Source organism: Thunnus albacares, chromosome 8 (assembly GCF_914725855.1).
Source record: "Thunnus albacares chromosome 8, fThuAlb1.1, whole genome shotgun sequence".
In the NCBI taxonomy this organism is placed as follows: Eukaryota; Metazoa; Chordata; class Actinopteri; order Scombriformes; family Scombridae; genus Thunnus; species Thunnus albacares.
In genome coordinates this window covers 20,126,212-20,150,234 of record NC_058113.1, presented here as the reverse complement: position 1 = coordinate 20,150,234, position 24,023 = coordinate 20,126,212, and the positions used below count along the sequence as shown (strand labels likewise).

Genomic DNA, 24,023 nt, shown 5'->3' with positions numbered 1-24,023 from the left:
ATATTTCACAGTTTTTTTTTTTGATATTTCATAGACCAAAACAATTAATCGAGAAAATAATTGGAAGATAAATTGATAATGAAAATAATTGTTCGTAGCTAACTGTGATTTTACAAATAGTGACTGAGATGAAGTCCTTTCAGTTTTAATAATGAAATATGGTGATGAAATAGGTGTGTGACCATGTAATGCCTTCCTGAAGTTGTTTTGTATTGTTCCAGGATTGTTCCAGGTCAAAACAGGGGTATTTTTTTTAAGTATTTCTGCTTTAGAGTCTCAATCCGAGTCAGGACTTCAGGGAATTAAGCATCGAGTCAGTAAATCAAGTCTTAAATCAGTGAAGTCCAAGTCAAGTCTCAAGTTGATATTTTGTGACCAACGTCAAGTCTACAGCTTAACATGTATTTATAGATAAAAGGCAGACACAGCACGAGTGGCAGAGCGAGGACACGAACTTTGACTGCTCGCTTTATTCACTCCTGATCACTTCTTTAATCCTCGACTCTCAACAGGTGTCAGCCTCTTGTAATCAGACTGGTATTAAGTATATTTACATCTGACTCGTAGTCGGCTACATTTAGAAAAACATAGTCCAGCAGGAGTTTGAAATTTCATGAAACACTGCCAGCAGTTGTTAATAAAATCAATGAATTATTTGATATCCTTCCTGTATTATTATCTTTTAAAAATGACTATACAGTAATTTGGATTTTTATTGTACTATTTATTCTTTAAGACCAGGTGTAATTGCCTTCCAGTTTTCTTACCTGAGGTATTAATCAGACAGTCGCAGTGCTTGTGACCGACATATGCCAGAGTGTCTGAACCTGTTATCTAATGATAATGTAAGTATACGTGTCTGCCCTGTAATCAACATGCAGCCTTCATTGTTTGTGTGTTGTGTGATTTTCTTTGACCTCAAAGCAGCCATCTGTTGTCTTGCCGCTGCCTCGCTGGCTGTCAGTCAGACTAGAAAAGACCAGAGAGGAATTAATCAGGCCAATTACTCCCGTGCTAAGATCTGGGTGAGCTGTGACGTGTGCTGGAGGTGAGGCCAACATTTACAGCCTGTTAGAAAGGATATTTGTAAATAAAAGGTAGTTTTTTTTTAACAATGCCGGTGTGGTTTGAGCAGGTTACTTCTATCACAGACTCATGTAACCACAGGAACAATATTTCTGTGATAGAAATAAATATGGTGAAGAGGTGAGCAAGATGCCAGAAAGTCAACCTGAAGGCAGCGTGACAGGAAGGGAGGTGTGGTCTTCCAGGAACAATCCACAAAGCAGAGGGAGGGGTGGAGAGGAGGAGAGAAAAAGGAGGTAGAGACAATGAAGAAGGGATAGAAAGAGTTGAGCACACCTCTGGAGTAAATCTCTCAATCTGATCAGCGTGTGAGGCGGACTAACTCACTACAAGTTCTGAGTGGATACGCAGGCTGCACTCACAGGGACTCAAAGGTAAGGACTCTGTTCTAATGTTCATTTAACTTTGGTTAAAGTTAACACATGTTGAACACATACAGCTGGAGCAGTGTGTTAAATGTTGTTTTAGGTCAGTTATGATTCATCAATGAGGTGTTACTAGAAAAACACTGAGGAGAACAGAACATTTAGATGCAAAGAAATGCAACATTTTCTACTAGTTTTAACTAAAAGATATTTGACCAAAACATATTTCTAAAATTAAACACCTCTTTTAAGAACATTTGCTTAAAAAAATGAAATAAAACAGACTAAAACTACAGCTGGACATGCATCAGTTCACAAAACAAACCCAATGACATGATGTTGGAGTCTGTTGTTCCCTGTTAGCGGAGACATTTTATCATTTATCTATTTATTGTAACCTCCCCGAGGCAGCTGGAAGATCTCTTATGACAAGGTTTCCTGGATGGCAATACTTAAAATTTGAAATGTATAGATTTTTTTATTTTTTCAAAAGCATTTTTCAAAATTTCACTAAGAACAAACTTATCTTCTTTTAAATAATTCATTCGAAGCATAACTGATCGCTTAAGAAAGACGCTGTAATGTTTATTGGATCACAATTCTAACGGCTACTAGAAAGTAGAGCTGCAACAAGTAGTTGATTAATTGATTAGCCAATTACATTGATAGTCAACTATTTTGATCATTTTTTTAAAGAAAAGAATATCCAAATTCTCTTATTCCAGCTTCTCAAATGTGACTATTTTCTGGTTTCTTTAGTCTTCTATGACAATAAACTGAATATCTTTGGGTTGTGGACAAAAAAAGACATTTGAAGATGTCACTTTGGGAAAAAGTGATCGACATTTTTCACCATTTTCTGACATTTTATGGACAAAACAACTAATCGATTAATTGAGAAAATAATCAGCAGATTAATCAATAATGAAAATAATCATTAGTTGCAGCCCTGCTAGAAAGTAAAACAGAAAACACATATTTTAGCTGACTGTCCTTATACTAGATGGACATGGCAGCGTGCTGGAGTGCAGGTGGACGGGATAAGTCTCACTATGTGTTTAGAGAGAACATTTATCCAGCTGCTTTTACCCAGAAGTGACAATAATAATATGGCATCTAATGTCACAGTTAGACAAGAAATAAACAGCATTTAAGACCATTTCACAGTACTTTACTTTATTGTTGAAGTATTATAGTGGAGTAATGAAGTATATGACAAATTGGCAACATATCATAAAACACTAAAGCTAGTTAAGTGGAAGAAATACTAGAAAATGTATGAAGCAATAACAATGTGGAGAAGGCAGCTGTGCATAATTTATAAAGAAGACTTTTCTTACACTGTCTTCTACTTTGCCAAAGTGTCTCAACCAATTCTGGGAAAACGACTCACAGATAATGATGTTGATCTTGTAAAGTACTGAAACTGTCATCCTGCTTGTTTAAAAACAGAGAGCGCTTCATTTTTTTTAAGAGTCGACTGTTTCTTAATCACAGGTCTAACTACAGTTTTCAGTTTTTAATTTGGGACTAATCGCACTACTTAAATATCCACCTTGACCATATGGTGCAGGGATGGTGCACGGCCCCAGTGTTCACCATGGATTAACACACACACACACACACACACACACACACACACACACACACACACACACACACACACACACACACACACACACACACACACACACACAGAAGCATGCACGGTTGAGAAAGCCCACTTATCTCTGGCTAAGTTAGTACAACAACTGTTTGCAATTAGGTTAATTGAGTGACCTGTGGGTGCTAATAAACTTAGGGCTAAACAGTGGAGATTGGGTGTGACACGGTTCTGTGCCTCGACCATCTGTCTCTCCTCTAAGCCCCACAAATCACAACAGGAATCACAGAGACAAAGCACGTTTAGAACAAAGGTTGTTCAACCCCTTAGGTTAAAAAGAACAATATCACAAAGATGTTTTTAAATTAAAAATATATATTCATCTCCAGTTTTTGCAGCTCTAAAGAATTTTTGCACTGGCATTTGAGGAAATTTTAATAAAGGAGATCGTGATCTTTGTATCTTGGCCATATAGTACATATATATATATATGTATATATATATATATATATATATATATATATATATATATATATATATATATATATATATGCTATATATATAAATGCAGCTATATTTGTATTTTTTCAGCCTGTTTCATATTTGATGAATTACAGTAAATCATGTATGAACCATCAACACACACACACACACACACATACACACACACTGGAGAGGTTGCAAGCAACAGGTGGTCAGTGAGGTTTAGCGGCCACATCACGTGTGTGCCATTTCGAAATGCCGACATGTAAGGACATGTTGCAGTGCTCAGAGAGGTCAGCTACCCTTTATAATATGGACACATGCAATATAACATAGACTAAATATATTTTAAACATGAGAATATACATCCATAAATATTTAGAAGCATATGTGTCCTCAGTGCTGGTTCCCCGTTTTTTTTATCGTCATCCGCTGGGTCAAACCCTTCATTAACCACCAAATTCAATGAATGAATATGTAGTTCGAAGTAAATAATAGTATGAGTGACTTTTTTACGCTACACTGTGGCCTTAAAACCATCTAACTCACATTGATAGTACTACCAAACATCTTAGCCAGCGCGGTCAGGATGTCACACCTCTGATTTGGACTAATCCTTGTCTGGACAAGCTCTGGTTGTTTTGGCACATGTCCATGTAAGTTTACTGGTCAAACAGACTGCAATGAACTGGGGCCAGCAACGTCACACTGACATCCACCATCCTGAAGAGACCTGAAGGACTTTGATGTTTGTCAAACTGATTGAAAAGTGTTTGTCCTCCCTGTCAGAACACTACAACCGCAAAAAAAGAAGTGACATTTACAACAACTTTTGTTGCTCATATTATTGTTTTTGCTCTTTGCGGCTGCTTCTAAAAGATCATTATCTAACATCTGATGTTTTGTTTTACAGGATTATCCCGTTCTTCAGTGACGGAAAGAGAAAGACAACACAACAAAGTAAAGCAAATTCTCTCACAGGACAAAGAAGTTAAAACTAATTTTAATTAGTTCCTCACAGATATGTGATTAATTCGTGGATGGAGATCTTTGTTATCGAGCTCTTCATGTCTCCTTTACAACAACACAGAAGTCAACACAACCTTTTCTCCAACTGGCATCACACATTTTGAAGTGAAGCTCTTTAGTCTTCGTGGCTGAACTGTGGATGGAGATCATGAGGAACTCTCAGCCTCTACACATGTCCACGCTCCTTGTTCCCATTGTGTTTTCTCTACTTTCATTCCTCCTCTGCCCTGCATCTGCCAACTCAGGGTCTGACTATGATCACGGAGTGCACCCGCGTTTCATATGCACCCCTATTCCCGTGGATGCAGACCCTGCCTGCTTCCCCACAGCAGGCCCAGGCGTAGGGGCAGCAGGGCCCAGCGGAGCAGGGCATCAAAGTGTACCTCCTGCTGGCTGGTGGGGGGCGAGTGAAGAGGCCAAAGCCACCATCCTCCACCTCAGGGAGAGCCTTGTCCAACAGAAAGAGACCATCCTGGACCAGAGGGAGACCATTAGAGAGCTGACCGCCAAGCTCACCCTGTGCGAGGGCTTCGGACGTGGCGCGAGGCCTCACGACAACCACCACGGCACGTCGTCGCACTCCCACCACGCGGGAGGAGCGGGCAGTCATCACACGTACACCGACGGTGGGCACTATAGCAACCAGCAGGGTCACCATGGAAACAGCAACCTCATACCGGACTCACCGCACTACCCCTCAGTGGGGGGGCAACGATCTGATGGAGGGCATAGCAGCAACAACCATGGGAAGGATAAACATGTGACACCGGGGGAGATAACGTCGTCACCAGAGCAGATGGAGAGGATGCTGCATGCGCTGAAGGAGAGACTGGACAACCTACAGGTGAGCAGCAACAGCAGGAAAATCTTTCAACTTTGTACTTGTAAATAAAGATGACTGTCGGACAAAAATATAGAAAGAAAAAAAAGTGTAAATATCATATAGCTCACAAATAAATGAGGGTTGTGAATGAAGGAGAGATTGTGCTCATACATGGCTTTTCCTTGTTTAAATGCAGCAGTACTGTTATCACCGGATTGTTCACAGAATAATCAAATCCCAAAGTAGTGTGTACACTAAGTACATTAGACAAAGGAACATTTAATTACTTAATCGCATAAATCCACTCACTGTATTGGCAAGAGAGCCGCTTGGTTTGTGTCCCTCAGTGGGCACTTCAGAGCACCAACAGGCTCAGAGGAGGACGTCACTGTCTGATCTGCTGAAGAAAGGGATTTAAAGATACTTTTTCACTTAACAATTAAGTGCAGATGTAAATTCTCTTACAATCCTGTTTTCTCTTTACTTCTACTTCTCGTTACTTGCTGTTTCTACCTGTCTACCGGCACTTTTATCCATCCTTTTTATTCTGTCTTTCTCGCTTGGATCGCGATCACAGACAGATGTCAGGAGCTGTGGAGTGTAGCCAGGATGGCACGGGTCTAAGATCAGAAGTAATTATCGTGATCTCCCTTGACAGAGTGGTAATCAGGGCACGCACCAAGACAAAGCCAGGATTACCTGAGTGGAAGAGAAGCAGCGGCAGATGCAGGAAGAAAAGATGACTGTTGAGAGGAGAACAGACAGCAAAGCATAACTGACTCTTGCATTTGACATTACAAGGTTGTTAGTGAGTGTGAGTATCAGGGTTAGGGGGGTTCAAAAAAGCACAACAGACACACAAGGGCTCTGTAAGGCTTGTAGGTGATGGACCACCACATGCTCCTGTGACCTCTGATGCCTTCGTCTTCTCTGTATTAAGTAGGAAGTGATTTTGTACATTTTAATCAAGACCTCATCTCTGTTTTTTCACCCTCAGCAGAAGAGGAACACCTCTATCACCTACTCCAGCTCTCTGAAGGAGCTGCTGCAGAGGAAGATCAATGCTCTCGAGCAGCAGCTGCACCATCGCACCGCCGCCCTTGGTGGCCCGGAGCATCACGACGACGACAGCGGCCACCGAGACAACGGGGACCATCACGATGACGACCATCACGATGACGATCACCACGGTGACGGGCACCCGAATGAACATAAGGATGACCACAATGATCACAGTGACAGTGGAAACCACGCTGACCACCATGAGGACAGCCACAACGATGACCATCATGATGGAGACGGAGATGACGGAGATGACGGAGATGACGACCATGATGACCACAACGACCACGACGACCACAATGACAACCACTATGATGATGAGCACCACAGTAACGAAGCAGACAGTCACAGTTACCTTCCACACACAGGATACAGAGCTCCAGGCCCGAGGGCAGGTTTCCACTCAAACAAACTGGAAACGATACTCAATCAGCTGCACCTCTCAGGTACACAACATTATAACATGTGACAATAAGAATAAGAACAACTAGTTATTTTAAGTTCTTATTCAAGAGGCAGCACTTGTTATAAATATGTAAGTATTGTAATTATGTTCTGCAGATGCACAGCTTCCCAAAGAGAAATGTTGTATGAAAGAAACCCACAAGCAAGCTGTGAAAGTTCAAACCAGAATGTTTCCTTTTGTTTGGTAATAATTCAAACACATTTTTCTAAAAAGATGCATATTATGTTTTTTTTTCTTCCATTATCAAAGGCAATCCTCAACATGTGTGTTTCTTTCTTTCATTATCTTCTTATTTTATATTCAAAACAGGAATGATTCAAATTCATTTTTGACCTTGGAAATGACAAAACAATCTCACCTCAAGGTTCATTTAGTATCTGGTTTGGAGCTTTCAACCCTATCACGGGACCTTCCTCAGCAAGTATGTTCAAACTTCAAACACCATCTGTTTCCAGGGTCAAGAATGAACTTTGAAATTCAAATTGTAAGAGAAGGTATTTCTGACACAAGGTCGCCTCCTTCCAAGGTGCACAGAGAAGAGAAATAGTCTGAGGAGGTCAAAACATCAGCAACACTAAATAAATAACAGTTTTATTATGAGACCAGCGTGTTTCAGCTTGTGACTAATATGATCATTTAAAGCTGCTCTTTATACACAAGTGTTACTGGAGTTTTTACTCAAATTTTAAGCCAACATGGAGGAGAAAAACTGACTTCCTCATGTCATTTTTTTTCTTCAAAAACAGGTTCCAACAGGAAGAAACCCAAAAGTCCCGACGCCTTCCAGATTAGTTTCCCCATGAGAACCAACTACATGTACGGACGGGTGAAGAGGACTCTGCTTCAGGAGATCTTCGCTCTGACTTTGTGTCTGTGGATCAAGGCAGGCGTGGGGCCCGGCCTGGGGACGCCCTTCTCTTACTCCGCACCTGGACAGGCCAACGAGCTAGTGCTCATTGAGTGGGGAAACAACCCCATGGAGCTGCTGATTGACGACAAGGTGAGAGAAAAAACATACAAACCCTGCAGCACTCGTGGGTTAAAGTGGGTGTGATTACTCTGTTAAAGGCGCTAAAATAATATTTTCTCAATCAGAATCGCACTGTGAGTAATGGGAACCTGCTTCAACACACAGTTATACAGCTTTGGTTATTTCACAAGAGATTTCTGTATTTGTGGTTTTCTTTTTGAGTTTTTTTTTGCTCTTCTCACTGGTTTGTGGGTGGGAAAAGGTGATGTTGCGTACTTCTGTCCACCAATCAGAATCCAATGACAGCTCGTTGGTTGTTTGATTGCTGTCGATCTGATCAAACTACACCCACATAATCTTTAACTCTTAATAAATAATACTTAAAGATGCTTTTTTAAAACTTTTGATTGTTGCTTAATTAGTCATGAATATTTCGTCATGTAGATACTTAAAGTCAAAGTGAAACCGAAGTCAGAGCTTCTTTAGCTTCTGTACTGTGATGTGTTTCCCAGTGAAACAGAATATATGGGCGATGTAAAATCATATCCTTTAGATATGATTGGGCCGCTAAAAGGTGAGTGTGGTTCAGTGAATACAGAGCAATACAGAGCTGTAAAGGACTGTTGACCTCCACCCAAAGAAAAAATAATAAACATGACCTCAGCCACATTCTTTTGGAAATGAAAACAAAGTTTTTGACCACTGATATCCAAACACCTCCCCTTATGATATTTGGCTGACGACTATGACCCACAAGCAGTTAAGTGTAGTTTTAAATGATGGTGTGGTTAGCTAGTTGATAATTAACACAGGATTAAAACTGGGAAATGTGTTTTTTTTTAATTTCACTATGTATTTAATACTTGAAGTCAAGTTTTCAGGGGCTTTAAAAATCAGGTATGTGCTCGTCAGCTGAGCTCCAAGACTGCACCTGCTGTCAAACTCCTTCTGAATATCTAAAATGTCACTGAAGAAGGATGAATTATAGGAGGAGAGACAGTGGTGGTCTAGCTGAGCTGTTTGAGATCCCTGCTGAGGAGTCCTTAAACAAGACACTGAACATTTTTTTACTTAAGGGTTGCTCGTAGGCTGTTTAAAGACTCTCTCCTTGCTTATGAAAGCTATATGTTTAAGTTTTTGTCTTTTTGAGGAACTTGCTGGCTGCTACTTTTTAGCCGCTGAGATGGATCAGCTTATCAACAAAATGTGTTCTGTACCTCGGTACTTATTATCCCAGCACACGTTTATATTAGTGCTTCACAATCTTCACCATCTCGTCCCCAGGCGGTGACGCTACCTCTATCTCTGAGTGATGAGAAGTGGCATCACGTGTGCGTTACCTGGTCAACACGCGACGGACACTGGGAGGCCTACCAGGACGGGGTGCAGAGGGGGTCCGGGATCAATCTTTCCCCCTGGCATCCCATCAAACCTGGAGGGGTCTTCGTCCTGGGACAGGAACAGGTAAAGACAAAGCGAGTTACTCTTTGCAGATGCACATATTACAGATGCAGACAAACCTTTACAAAGAGCAACTGTAACCAAAAACTCCACATTTCAGATTTTATTTAACTTGACCACTTTTTATGTATTATATCAGAAATGTGAGCATCGATGTATCCTTTATGTGCTCTAAACTACTGATGTGTCCTAACCCTTGTGTCTCTCCTCCTCAGGACACTCTGGGAGGCCGTTTCGATGCCACGCAGTCCTTCGTGGGCGAGATGTCAGACCTGCACATGTGGTCTCATGTCCTGAGCTCCAGTGACATCTACAGCCTGGCCTCCTGCGGCAGCCACCTCAGAGGTGATGTCATCGCTTGGTCCGACACAGAGGTGGAGCTTCACGGAGGCGTCGCCAGATACCCCTTTGACACCTGTCACTGAGAGGGGATATACTGGAACGCACTGAGACAATGTATCATCCAATAGAAAGTAAAGACATTGAAGGAGGTTCAAGGACAAAGTTACTCAGGATGATCGTTCAGTGGCACAGAATCTTCCCAACTCAGAATCAATGCCTTCCTTTGAACTTAATCACTTTTTCTTAAAAAAGACAGAAGAAAAATGTAAAAATATGTGATTAATGTGTATATACTTAGTTAGTTATAACGTAATCATGAGTGAGTGTTTTATTTTAAACAGACAAGTGCTGTATGTGACATATTGTCATGTTGTTAATACTGAAAGGTCTCTGATCATGTTAGTTGACCTTTTAATGGGTTCTGTTGTGGTGAAGTGAGAAACTGTATGTTGTTAGTTTGAAATGTGCTCAGAAAAACATTTCTAATCCGGATTCTCTTTTTAAAAGGTTTCCACGGACAATACAGCTAAATAACCAAAGAAATGAGTAGAATTAACTTGTGTTACACTTTTTGTAATTTTAAATGATCTATGTATCATAGATAGATTGGTGTTTTATCTCCAGGAGACTTGCTGGAAAGTTTGTTGGACAGAATTTAGTTTTACAGCCGCTGCTGGTTTTTACATTTTTAACATGGACTCAGCATGATGTTGTTCCAGCATTGCAGCTTTAAAAAAAACATTTAATTATTCATGTTTTTTAAACTTTTATATATTCTAAAATGCATTTGTTTCTTGAACAAATTGCTGATATGTATCGCATTTTTCCAGTAACATTTTATCTTTTTTGAAATGTAATGTAATGTAATAAAGTCATTGTGGCTTTTTAATATCTTAAATGATCTGGCCTTGATCGTACATTTATTAATGTACTGTATATAAAACAGTTTCAGCCATGTTAGAACTGACATGTTGTCATTTAGTTTTTCTTTAAAAAGTGTTATGAAAATGTAAATAAAAACATGGAAGATGTCTTAGTTTTTCATTCTTTGTGGAGTTCAAACACAAAACGGATGGAGTTGATTGAGAGTGCTGATAACATTTCTGTTTTCATGCATAATATTAACGTTAATCCTGGTCAGACACACGTTCACAATGCAGCCATGAAGCCCTGAAGAGCTTTTATGACTCTCTGATGTGCAGAGAGACACCCAATGATCAGTTTGACCTCTTTAAGTCAAGAAACCCACCCAGACAGTCAGACCAAACTATTGTTCTTCTCAATTACTTATGACAGCTACTAATATTGAAAAAGGACCCAAATCAATACTGAATTTACCAGGTTTTAAACTATAATAATAACTCACCTCACAGCTACCATAAGACAGAATAAAAACACGTCCACCAGTCCGTCATCTCCGTTTACCTCTTTATTGTTACACAGTAGTTTACTGGCACCAATGTTTTGTGGTTTTTCCTTTTGCTACATTTACAGATGATCTATCCATCTTCACCTCACAGTAAATAAAAAATAAATAAATACAAAATAAACACATTTTTTTCTGAAAGAGGTGGCTCTGGGGTCAAAGGAACCAGAGACAGAGGCCCCAGTTTCAGTTGGATCATTTCATTATTTTGTTTAATGGAAACATTTGTTGTCCCAAAAGGGTTATTTTTTTTGGCAACTTTGCACTTCAAGAATACCCAGAGAGTGAAGGCCTACAGACAGTCCATGTGATGTGCCGAAACACACAGAAGCACTAACATGGAAATATCAAGTTAGGCCTTTGTCAGTTTTACATTTGGGGAAAGATATAGGAGAGTTAAAGGCGACCCCACATCTGTACTGGGAAGAACCAATCATTTGCTGTGTTTTTAAATTAAGGTCTATGTGTTTCGATAACAGAGAAAAGACCCCATTCAGCTTCATGCAACATGATCTTTATCAAGTGAACAAAATTAAGCTCAAAAATACAGTACATGTTGGTCAGAAACTGTTGCTGCTGTAGCTGGAACTGACCAGTGGATGGCGTCATAGTTCTACACAGTTAATGGTTCAATCCATCAGCATATTGCTGTGTGTATGTTCACCAGTAGAGGGCGCTACAGAGTGTTGTAGAGTATTGTCAGTCAAAAGAACAGCATTTTACTCCAAAATGCTAAAATTGATAAAGTGCAGAAGACATTTACTGTAGCGCTGCTATTATTCCTACCATCTAAAAATGCCTTTTTCAATACAGTTCTGAAAATAACAGTTTACTGAATAAATCTATCACTGGACACAAATCTAAAATTGTTACCGATTCATTACATCTGAATAATCTTACTGTCACATAATGAATCAACGATTTATTAGTGTTCCTTGTTTTGTTTACTGTAGTATGATGATTTTTTTTTTATTTCGCCTGATGAAGAGCTTCTTTACATTTCAGGTGGACACCGGGCAGCACAGGAAACAAAGATATACTGAATATTAGTTCAACAGATCACTGCTTGTGCTTCACTGAGTCTGATTCACTGGAATCAGACTACAAACATCTTTTCAATAACTTCTTAATTTTCAAAGTAAGAACAATCAATCAGGATAATTTACTTTATGCATAAATCAACTTCCACATTAACTGTAAATCTTCCTCTAGTCAACAGGGAACACTAACACTTTTTAAATCAGTGCACTAGCATGATCGGCGACGCGTCGGTACCGACGACCGATGTCTCCGTTTATCAACATGCAGTCCTACAGTAGCTCGTACAAAAATTGGTTTTTAACAAAAGATAAAGAATAAATTAAATTATTTCTATGTGTATCGTAAACAAATATGCTAACATCTATTTACAAAAAAAGTATACATTGTAATGAGCTGCCTTTGTGATTTCTTGAAACTAACTATAGCGGACAAACCTGATTCTAACAGGTAAATGTTATTACTAAATGAGAGAGATGTCAGTGTTCACCTTGAGCAGGAAGGAAATGATTTGTGGCATGCCATAACATTACATCACATGATGATCATTGCTCAGTGTAGTGTTAGAAAGGAATTGTTAACAAGCCTCCGGACTGATACTACAGTTTTCTACTCCGCTATTGCTGAAACATGTTTTAAAAAAACATGCTAAGAAACACATATGTTGTCTCAGTGAGCTGAAACAAGCAGCTAACTGCAAGAGAAGTTACTAGTCTTTGTCTCCTAAATCAGCTTCTTGCCTTCAAAACCGACCGTACTTGAAGATCAACAGTAACTTGGCGCTATAATTCATGTGTAAATATAAACAGTGATGAGCAGTGACATTTTCCTCACATTATGGTAACAGTATTTAAGTGTAGACAGTACTAATGTGTATCAAAGCTATAGAGTGTACTATAGGAAGCAATGGGCACGTCTCAGTCAACTGAAATCATTTCCTGCTTTGTTTGCATTTGATTTCAACTGATTCCTCAATTCTCTCTCTAACTGAAAATAAATCTGTGTAGCGTTTGTTTGATTAGTGAATTCACATTTTGTCTGGGGGCAAGCACGATCAAGAAAGGCAATTTCTCATTTAGGCAGCATCAATAAATGTGAAAGAAGACCTCACATGAACTGAAGCTGCTTGCTACCCTGAATAAGACCATGTTCACGCTAATGAAAATACACCTCGTAAAGGGTTTCAGGCCACATTAGTATTTTCAGATAGTGCTCTAAAAGTCCACCATACACACTGAAAAGCCAATAAAGTAGAAGAATACAAATTTCTTCAATAAAGTACAAGCTGCTTCAGCTGTCAGCATTGCGCATTTCTGCTGAGCAACTTTCTGCTGTTTTTAAAGTTACCTTTGTTGTTTACAGAGCAGTGTGGTTTTCAAATCTTCATTTTTTTGTCATGTGCGGATGAAAGGCAAAAACAGGAAAAACCTGTTTTTCAAAATCATCTCCATTAGTGTGAACACGGCCTAAGACACGTTTCATCGTTCGCTTAAATGCTGAACAAGAGAGAGGAATGTGGTGAGAAGACGGAACAGACGTGTGCTCTGGCTGTAGTGTGTCAGGTTGTATATAGCAGTAGTGTAAGGACCAAGGTAACAGAGGCAGCCACAGCGAGTGTGCGGCTTTCTAAAGTCTGGTAGACGGCATAGCAAAGGCGTCTTTGTATCAGAGAGAGGATGTGCTTTGGGGATTGGGGGAAGGTGAGGTAAGAAAATGTATGAACAGGTAGTGAGGAGTAGGGACAGAAACACGTGTCCCATGTTGGAAGGAGAGATGAGAAGGAGAGAGGAAGACAGGGAAAGATGAATGAAGGGAATCATCTATGGTTGTTCCTCTTTCTTCTTCAGTGATATACGTTTCTTCCTGGCAGCAAGCATTTCGTAGAAGGGATCAACGCTGACAGCAGATCTGGAAAAATAACAACAAAATGTTACTTAGAGGGAGGATCATCCAAAATATTGACAATAGAAGGAACAGGCCGGTGTACTACTAGTTTTCTTGAGACGTTATCCTTTCATTTACATACTTGATGCTGTGGATCCATTCGTCCTTCTCCTCAGGTGTGGGGGCGGAGATACGGTACACCATGTGGTTCCCCTCCACTACCCTCCCATCAGCCTCCGTCTTACACGCCTTAATCAGCTGACCGCGATTGTTGGGGATGTACAACTCGAAGCAGTTCTGTTGGGAGAAAGGCAAAGACCTTGGCTAAACAATCATAACACACCTACACCGCACTGCAAAAAGTATAATGTTACAACAGCGTGACAACAGGAATCTGAGCGTACCGGTTTCCTCGGGTCTTCTACCTCTCGGATGCTAAGGTTCTCCAAAGGAATGATACCTCGCGGTTCCTTGTCCTGTTAGTGAAACACACATTCAGAAGGCTTTTATCTAGTGTGTGTTTTCTATGTCTAAGTGTTTCATATCAGTCCCTGTAGGAAGTCCAGAGTGCAAGGATAAAATTGTAATTCTCTTTAATGCCAGCTGTTTTCCAGAAGTAGTGTCTTTCTGACGTCATGTCTTATGACTCATCTGACTTGTGTCTCCTTTGTTTTTACTGTGTGTAACCAGTTTCCCCTCTCTGGATTAATAAAATTATGCATCTAAACCTCAAATTCAGCAACCCAGTTTTCTGGCAGATTCATTATTACCACTGGGACTTTTTTCACTTCAAATAATATTTTCTGGCCCCCAATAAGTTCCAACAAACACTCCAATATTTTCCAGAAACCTTGCAATTTTGAACATTACCACAATACATCAGTAACAGTACAAAAAATGTCTAAAACTAAGGCAATAAAGAGATTTCAGGCCATAATAAACATATAAAACCTATTTAGATCATGTTGGGACAGTTAAATGCATCTATAAGAGGTGATAGTGTAAAATTCACAAACATTGAATGTGTTCACAGACTTACTGTGGTGTATTCAAAGTAATAAAGGCAGTTGTCTGTGAGAATGAACCATCGCCTTTTCCAGGTTTTCACTCGTCCCCCTGAAACACAACAACAAAGTCATGACAATGTGTGAGAGAAGAGGAAAATCTGGGACCTTAAGGGGTCATAGTTGAAAGGATAGTACTCTACAATCTCTACATTCTTAAATCTAACTATGAAGCTAATTTTTCTACAACTTTATAACTACAACAACTCTGCCAGTACATACCTCCTGAGAAAACAAGCAGCGGCAGTAGAGGGTGGAAATCGCAGGGCAGAAGCAGAGACAGAAGGGACCAGAGGATTTAGAGGGAGACGGTGGACAAAGAGAGAGAGAGAGAGAGAGAGACGGGGGAGGAAGAAGAGAAGGAGAGGAAGAGAGATCATATTAGTGACACATGGATCACAGGCCCCGCCATGCAAAAGAAAACAATCAGACTTTAGGCTGCCAAGAAAGTGAGTCATCATCATCATCATGCTATGGCAATGTTCAAATGCCACAACACTGTGAATTAGAGGCAAAGAGACGACAGGATCATCATAGAACAAAGACTTAGAAGAGAACAGAGTACAGTAGCGTACAGCATTAACTTACATCAGTAACATTGACATACTCTATTTGTCAGAAGAAGAGTTCAATTGTATATACGATCAGTGTTAAAACCAACATGTGGGGCAGCAGTGATCCTTAACAAAGCATCTCACCAAGTTTGAGAAGCCAGCCCTCTCTGTCGGGGTTGAAGAAGGTGTGTGTCAGGTCATTGCCGTCATCCTCCGGGATCTTAAAGGGCTCATTTTTAATGCTTTCGTAGAGATTCTGGGGTAAAAGATAAGAAAAGGGTCATTTGAACTCTCCCATCAACAACACACCTGACTTTATCGTCTACAAAGACAAAACAACGTGGAACTCTTCGTACCCTGAGCAGGTCCTCCGGCAGGTCTCCCCCCTCGTTGATGCCTCGGTTCATCGAGATGAAGCGGTCCACTCCAGGTTTGTCCCTCACATTCGGGTTATGGAGGCTGGTGTTCAGCATAATGATGGCAAATGACAGCACGTAACATGTGTCTGGGGAAAAGGAGGGAAATGCAAGAAGAATACAGCAGCGCTGAGTTACACAAAGATGTACTCAAATTGCTAATTTAACAAATTGACCTTTAGTAGCAGAAAATGCACCAAAACTGTTTTTAATTGATAAAAAAATACTGCTTTTGGTTACTACTACAACCCTCTCTGAAAACAAAAAGGCTGCTTTTTGTTTCAAAAAAGGGAATGATGAACATACTTCATCATATATTTAACAATTTAAGTAAATATTTAATGAAAACACAAACATTAGGTTTTACTGAACAACAGTGTTAAAGAATTGGCAGATTCTTTAGCCTTACTAATCAGATCATTACTGGTAAGGAGCTCATCTTTAGTGTGAGCACACTTTGTAAGTGGACACTTTATTTTGACTTTCCATTGACAACAGGAATGCAAATAACTGTCCATAAAATGTGCTCTCATAACAAAAGGGAGTGCCCTTTCCAGTGAACATAACACAAACACATAAAAGTCCAAACAACCAAAAGTAGTTTGGTAGCATATTAACATCAGTACAATTTACAAAACTACTTGAAATGCAGTGTGATAGTGAGTTTGTGTCTACCGGTGCTCTGGAAGACGCCGGGGTTGCAGTGGCAGTATCTCTGAGCGAAGGCCTCCATCATTCTGTCAATCTTCTGGGCTTCACCAGGCAAACGGAAACTCCACAGGAATTGTCTGCAGTGGACAGGTCGACGTTTAGGTCAAATCAGAGAGAACAAATTTGCCAAATCAAGGCAGCGTTACACAGCAAACACAATAACAGTCTGCTCTCTCGTGTCATTTCTTACCCTCCTACCTTGATGTAACTTTGAGAGTGGGATTTTCCATTGTTGAGAAGGCTTGTTTACAAGAGAATTCCAGGATACCATACAAAACATTTTGTCCTTGTTTCAAAACAAAAAAACATGCCCAGTTGACAAAGTTTACCTGAGGGCCTGGACGAGGTTGAGATCAGTGAACTCGTGGAGGTCAACGAAAGCCTGAAGAACTTTAATGTTGAAGTCGTCCCTGCAGTACAGCAGCAACAGAGAGATCACAGTTAAAAAGGGACTGATATGTAAGGAAAAGAAGAAAACATGGAGGATATTTTGTGATCCGGCACCTTTCTCCGAGATAATCTCCTATAGCAGTCTTGTTGAGGCCCTCTCCTTTGTAAAGGAACTGAGCGATGTCCTCTGGGGTGTGTCTGAGCAGCTCGTTCTCCACAAGAAACACGATACCCTGCAGAGACGGTAAAGAGTCGGTCACAACACACCTTGATTAAGAGTCAAACAGGCTACAGCTGTAAATCTACTAAGGAGTTTTTTTTTTTTTACCTTTTTAGGGTCCATGTTGAATTTCTTCCTTCCCATTGCCACATGCCTACTTTTCTGTAGAGTTTTACTGTAGAGTGGAAAAAGTGAGAAGTGAGAGGAAATAAAAAACGGCTGGTGATGCAATCAAATCACATCCTCACATTCAACAATAACGGTAAGAGATCAGAGGTTAAAAAGACAGTTTCGATTTTAATCACCAAGATCACATGAAAAAAATATTGCGATACTTAAGAGCACAGCAACTGGATACAGTAGTAAATTGTGAGAATTCACAGGCCTATCATGTACACACGCTATATGAAAAAATGTCATATTTGATTATGTTCATATATAATTGGTATATATTGGAGATACTACTGTGCATTTTGTTCTTCTTACCTGCCCTCTGTGCTGGTCTCCAGTCCCTCCACCTCTAAAATGGCTTCTCTTAATTCCTCTCTGAGCCTCTGGATCTCCTGCAGCAGGACGCCCTTCCTCCTGCGGATGTCCTCCAGCTCAGAGCGCTCCTCTGGGCTCAGGTCTACTGGGACTGTAAGGGAAGAGAGGAAGAATAACTTCATTACCTCTGCTACTGCAGGTATAACAATAACTAACTGTGCCCAAACAATCTATGGCAGAGGTCTGTCTTTATTAGTCACATAAAAAACAATAAAATATAACTATTTTGAGACCTGTATTGTTACTCAAATTGGTTTTGACCAACTCCCTCAGTCAATGTGTAACAATGGAAAGGAGAAAGGAGGGAAAGTAATAGCAGCAACTGAAGTTAACAGGGATAAATATAAAACATGCAACAGAAAGACACTGGATGAGCCTCTTTACACAAATTGATCAACATTTACAAACAACCTCAGTGTCTCCTTTTTTGTCTGTCCTACATTTTTCTTGTCTCACTGACACCTCTTTATAGCTCCCAATTAGTCTGTGCAATCTGTGAAAAAAATACTAAAAACCAACCAGAATCTGTCATTACAATATATTGAATCAGAGTATTAACACTAACAACTGACAGACTTGTCCACTAACAGGTGAGACAAACACTTCATAGACTCATCAGAAACCGACATAGAAAAAGGCAACAAGACTACTGTAAAACATTCACCTAAGGGGGGAAAAAAGAAACAACTGCAGGGGTTTTATTCTCAAATACTCCCTGACAATCAGTGTTCACTCATACAATGAATATATCTGGCAGCCTACTTAAATAGCCCCGACCTCATTTTAAAATATCCAGCTCAAATCGAAACCTGGAGATTCAGAATCTAAATTTCTAGAGTCCCCTCTAAAACCACCTTACTACAAACACCCTACTTTAATTGAGAAGCTGCTTGACAAAAGCATCTGACAAATGAGTGAATAAATAAATATGAGTGGGGTTCCAATAGCATTATGTTGGTAAAATACACAGATTTGTTAAAAGCTTTGCTTAAACTAAACAACAAAAAATATTTTCTCATTAGTAGTATCACTGCTTGGGTTTTTGTAAGTCAGGGTATTAAGATATCCCACCAAGATTTCAGCCGCCAGCACAAAACAATGACAGTGAATGGATTTTCATTTGTGGTGTTGAAAAATGACATTTTAAAAACTCAACAGCAACATTTCTTTCCTGAAACAATGTCCTGTTGACTCTCTCTCTCTCTCGACACAGTTTCTATGAAAACTGTCCGCTGTGAGGTACTTATGGTGAAAAGGAAGACAAGTCTTAATGCTTAGATATTTATCTAATGTCCATCAAGTCAAAGAAAAACTTTCAGCTCATCTAGGAGACATAAACACAATATTAACTAGATAATGTAACATTATAATTATTTATTGGTCATCTTAAAGGCTGCATTACAGTAGTTTCACAATTTTCTCATTTTATTTGACAAAACATGGATCTACTTGTTTGGCCAACATAAGAATATTACATTTTTCAAAAATACTTGCATAAATGTCTTCTGACAGCACAAATTAACTTGGTTAGACTTGTACACTCAGTTGACAGTTTATTAGGTGCGTTTAACTATAACTAAGGCAGTCTAATAAAATATTGCAATACATAAAACTCTACTTAAGATTATAATGCTGTTTTTTTTTAATTAAAAGCAGTTTTAATTCAAACATTATGGTAATTTTGGGGCTGTACTGTGTGGTGCCATTGACTTTCAGAAACAACTCTCTGTATAATGTGATACAATTCAACAACACTACAAACTACAACCAGGAAAATAACCATAAAGTTGAACCAGTACTCTCCAAAACAGATTCAACAAAAACTGAACATTATAACCTTCATGGAGGTAGAATTTATTGCAGGGCAGTTATATTATATTGCATTACTTTTAGCAGGTTGACCTAACAATCTAGTAACTGTGTGTAAGTCATAAATCTGTAATACACATCTGCTATATTCATGATGGGTTTACAATTTTTCAAGTCTGTCTTAAAACAACAGTCAGGTGCCCAAATGAACATTGAAACAGGTTTTTTCTTGCAGTAATCATTCCTCCTGTTTACATTGACCATTAGAAGATCTGTTCATAATGCACTTAAAATTTAAGTGATGGGGGACAAAATCCATAAGTCTCCTTCTGTTCAAAAATATATTTAAAAGTTTATATGAAGCAAATATGAATCTTTAGCCGTCCAAATGAGTCAAATCAAGTAGATATCTTTCAAATACAGAGGGGATTTGATGCTAAAAAGACTGTTAATGTGGGAGATATCCACTTGATATGACTAACTCAGACTGTTGTAGCCTCATATAAGCTTCAGATAAACTTTTAAATACATTTTTTCTCAAAATGACTGTGTGGACACACTGCGGCTTTTGGCTGGCTCCAACACTTACATTGAAAGCACATTTGAGGGGGATCTTTTTATTGCCAGTATGGACAGGAGGAATAATTACAGCAAGGAAAACCTCTTTCAGTGTTCATACGGGCACCTGACTGTTTTAAGACTGTCCTTTAAGGCTGTAATGTTTGTTTTTTGTCAAAAGAAAATTTATAGCAGGTTGACCTAACAATCTAGCAACTGTGTGTGAATCACAAACCTATAATGAAGCCATATAATCTATATTAAGGTAATAAGAATAATATCGTGATGAAAGTCGCAGCCTGTGATCAGCAGTGGCTGGCAGCCTCCAAAACCTCCCAGACCAGTGTGAGGTCTACAAAACAAACAGCTGCTCGACACCACAACAACCACGCCCACAGTCTGGATTAACTGAACGGCTCATACAAGAGAAAACAGGGTGTATTTCACATAAGGTGCACGGTTAAAATAGTATAAGTAATTTATACAAGCCCCTGTGCAAGTTGGTGGAAGGTTAGGGTGTTAACTGACGGCAGCTGAAACGTTATCTCCGAGCACACAGCGAAACAATCAATATTTAGTTAGCGTCTGGCTACGCTAATGCAGATATGTGACTATAATGTGGTTCACACGTAACCCATACTTCTCCGGAAAAGACGGCAAAACGTTAATTTTCAACCATTTTCATTTAAATGCTCAAGAGACTGGTCAGAGTGTCACACCTGAGCAAATAATCTGAGCCAGTAGCTGTTAGCTTACACAGCTAGCTTCAGTTAGCTAAAGATAGCCTGAGCAAACGGCTCCTCAGCAGAGACACTTACTGTAGTCCAGGTCATCCATTTTGGGCGCTTTACTTTTAGGCATAAATATTTCAGAGTCGACTGTCATTCAATATCAGAAAATTATGGATATATGTGTAAATATATCCTCAAAACTAAAGGGAAAAATATAGACAACCTCCTGGTGTCGTAATGTTGGGCCGGAGACAAAGAAGGTGGCGACACCGGAAGCGCTGTCTGACTTTCGAGGAGTCTACTTCCGGTCAGCTGGTTTTGAGAATGTAATATTTTACAGTGATATTTGAAGGAGAGCTAGTGACATCAAGTTTGACATTAATGTATAAATACAAGTGGTGGAAGAAGTATTCAGATCCTTTACTGAAGTAAAAGTACTAACACAGCAATGTAAAAATATTCCATTACAAGTAAAAGTATTCATTTCATCCCTCTGACTGATATAATATTATATATGACATCATTAGATTATTAATACTGAAGCATCAGTGTTAGAGCAGCATGTTACTGTTGTAGCTGTTTGAGGTGGAGCTAGTTTCAACTACTTTATATACAGTTAGCTAGTTTAGTCCAGTGGTTCCTAACCTAGGGGTAAGGTCCCTCCAAAGGGTCACTAGATAAATCTGAGGGGTCGTGAGATGATTAATGAGAGAGGAAAGAAGAAAAAACAAAGTTCTGATACACAAATTTGTTTTCAGTTTTTGGAGTTTTTCCCTCATCTTTGATTTTTGGTGAAATATTGGATCTTTTTAAGATTTACTAAATTGAAACTACGTGAGAAGTTTAGAGGGAAAAATCACTATTTGGTGGAGCTGTTAACAACTCATAGACATCTGAAATATGACCCCAACTACACACTGCTTTTTGTAAGACATCAAAAGCCAAAAAAGTTGGAAACCACTAGATTCATCTTTAACAATGTGTTGTATTTTAAAAGCTTGTTATATTATCCATTGTGTCAAATCTTCATCTGAAAAGTAACTAAAGCTGTCAAATAAATGTGGTGGAGTAGAAAGTACAGAATTTCCCTCTGAAATGTTGTGGAATTGAACTATAAAGTAGCATAGGCACCTGGTTATGTATTAAAATGGGGGTGCAAACTTGGAAAGATACATAATTGAGGGGGTGGTCTTGGGGTCACATTTCCTGCATTTCTACACCACCTTACCTCTTGGATTAAGTCAAGAAACAGCCACATGCACTAGTCTAGATTAGTTAGATTGAGGGTGCTATGAAAACCAGGAATGCATCAAGAACAGTATATATAACTGGGTGGATCAGGACAGAAAATTATTATTAGAAGAATGGTTATTTCATATTTCAATTATATTCATAAAAACATATGTAGCCTAAAATGGTAGTAGGTTGCAGGCTACTTGGCCATCTTCAAAGTTAAACAAGGACAAATGATTTCTATAAATGCAATAGTCTTACAACACATCACAATATGATTTGTATAATTAAACCTGGTTAAACAATGTTAAACCTGAGAGTTGCTATTCTCAATACTCACAAGGCATCTTCAAAGTCTAACAACTGCAACGAAGTACAAACAATTTGGATGAATGAAATGACTTCACAACAACTATCTAATTCCAGTCCCACACACAGGTTCTAGTGGTAACTATTGTAGTTATAATGTACAGGAATGAGTAATCATAACTTCAAAAACAGATCATTTTAAACTACATTACCTCAAATAAGGGACTATTTAAATGCACAGCTCAGAAGGTGATTTTTGCTCCTCAAGACTTAAAAGGGCCATGTTAGTTCAGGACTAGACCTTACTTCCCCTTTAGAGTAAATGTGCATTTCTCATTTACTTTTTATGAGAAAATGAGAGAATAATCATAATAATGAAAGCACATCACAGAGATCAGTACATGGAGTGATGTGTCATCATACTTAAAAATAATTCCATCCAAAGTCTGACTAAAACCGAAACTTAACTGAAGTATTCTGTAGAAGTCTAAACTTGTTACTTTCCAATGCTGAGCATGTGATTGATTGTTAATTCAGACACTTTGACAATGTGAGGAAAAGCTCCTCTCAGTCTGTCTGTCTCTCACACAACAGGTTGGACTGAACCAACTCAAAGGGTGGTCCGAAAACATCAGATTTTTTTATTACTTGTTTTTGTCAGTTGCTGAAAATTGGAAAATTGTTCATTGGTGCTTAAATAGAATCAGCTGATTGGAAGGACTGTATGATGATAAGTTTATTTTTATAAAGACAAAAAGTGGGGCAGCAAAACCATAACTTTGCTCCCCATAATTGAATAATGGGGACGCTTTTGCTCCACTTGCTCAGGCGCCTATGTAAAGTAGCATTAAATGGAAATACTCGAGTGAAGTACAAATACTTCAAAATTGTACTTAAGTACAGCACTTGAGTGAAATGTACTTCGTTACTTTCAACCACTGACAAATAGAAATGAGGTTATAGGACTTAATTTATGTTTTATGTTCTCTGAATTTTGTTGCTCACAGATCTTTCTTTTCTACTTCAAGGGAGGATGGTGCAGAGTTTTTAAATACACTGAAGTTGGTGAATGTTTCCAGACCTTTTAAGCAGATGTAGGACAGCCAAGACATGATGGTATCAGCACCAAAACTATTTAAGTCTAAAGGGCTGCTGAGAAGATAATTTAAATACAAGTATAGGCTTTTTTTTTTTTTAATCTTTTTCCAAATAGTGTTAGATTTTTTTGTATGTAAAATATGTTTTATAAGTAAGTTACTGCATAGATATGACATATAAATGACCAAAAGGGAAAATGAGATTTGCAGGGCTATAGAGGTTTTTGGTGAATGTGTAGCTTTAAATTTTGTAACCGTTCTATAACATACATAAAACACATTAAAATGTTTACTTTTTATAAAAATGTGGCTAGTTATTATCAAAGTTTATAACAATAAGCCAGCCA

At 38.9% G+C, this 24,023-nt stretch overlaps 2 protein-coding genes across 7 annotated transcripts; one reads left to right on the top strand and one right to left on the bottom strand.

Annotated features, from left to right (window-relative positions):
• The first annotated feature begins 26 nt into the window (after positions 1-26).
• si:dkey-283b15.2 (neuronal pentraxin-1) lies at positions 27-10,721 on the top strand. Of its 6 annotated transcripts, XM_044359577.1 has the most exons (8): positions 27-1,048; positions 1,188-1,460; positions 4,451-4,497; positions 4,628-5,410; positions 6,387-6,897; positions 7,661-7,917; positions 9,172-9,351; positions 9,564-10,721. In XM_044359577.1, the coding sequence occupies exons 4-8, from the start codon at positions 4,706-4,708 to the stop codon at positions 9,771-9,773; spliced, it is 1,863 nt and encodes a 620-aa protein (XP_044215512.1). In that variant the 5' UTR covers positions 27-1,048; positions 1,188-1,460; positions 4,451-4,497; positions 4,628-4,705; the 3' UTR covers positions 9,774-10,721. The 6 variants fall into 6 exon arrangements, with proteins under 6 accessions (XP_044215512.1, XP_044215515.1, XP_044215514.1 ...); XM_044359580.1 differs by having other exon boundaries at positions 4,451-5,410; positions 6,390-6,897; positions 7,664-7,917; XM_044359579.1 differs by having other exon boundaries at positions 4,451-5,410; positions 6,390-6,897.
• A 380-nt stretch (positions 10,722-11,101) lies between these two features.
• Positions 11,102-21,333, bottom strand: cyth2 (cytohesin 2). The gene is made up of 12 exons (XM_044359285.1): positions 21,125-21,333; positions 17,880-18,030; positions 17,502-17,568; positions 17,288-17,406; positions 17,113-17,193; positions 16,748-16,860; positions 16,013-16,161; positions 15,801-15,912; positions 15,078-15,154; positions 14,443-14,514; positions 14,181-14,335; positions 11,102-14,062 (listed from the first exon to the last, which is right to left on the bottom strand). Exons 1-12 carry the CDS (start codon positions 21,189-21,191, stop codon positions 13,975-13,977), a joined length of 1,251 nt encoding a protein of 416 aa, XP_044215220.1. The 5' UTR covers positions 21,192-21,333; the 3' UTR covers positions 11,102-13,974.
• Between the last annotated feature and the right edge of the window lie 2,690 nt (positions 21,334-24,023).

Bases quoted from the DNA above. Each gene is read 5' to 3' on its own strand.
- si:dkey-283b15.2 (XM_044359577.1), top strand. From the start codon at position 4,706: ATGGAGATCATGAGGAACTCTCAGCCTCTACACATGTCCACGCTCCTT. The intron at 5,411-6,386 runs GTGAGCAGCAAC...TTTCACCCTCAG, and splicing joins AGAGACTGGACAACCTACAG to CAGAAGAGGAACACCTCTAT. The intron at 7,918-9,171 runs GTGAGAGAAAAA...TCTCGTCCCCAG, and splicing joins AGCTGCTGATTGACGACAAG to GCGGTGACGCTACCTCTATC.
- cyth2 (XM_044359285.1), bottom strand. From the start codon at position 21,191: ATGACAGTCGACTCTGAAATATTTATGCCTAAAAGTAAAGCGCCCAAA. The intron at 18,031-21,124 runs GTAAGTGTCTCT...CTTCCCTTACAG, and splicing joins AATGGATGACCTGGACTACA to TCCCAGTAGACCTGAGCCCA. The intron at 14,336-14,442 runs GTACGCTCAGAT...TTCTCCCAACAG, and splicing joins TAGAAGACCCGAGGAAACCG to AACTGCTTCGAGTTGTACAT.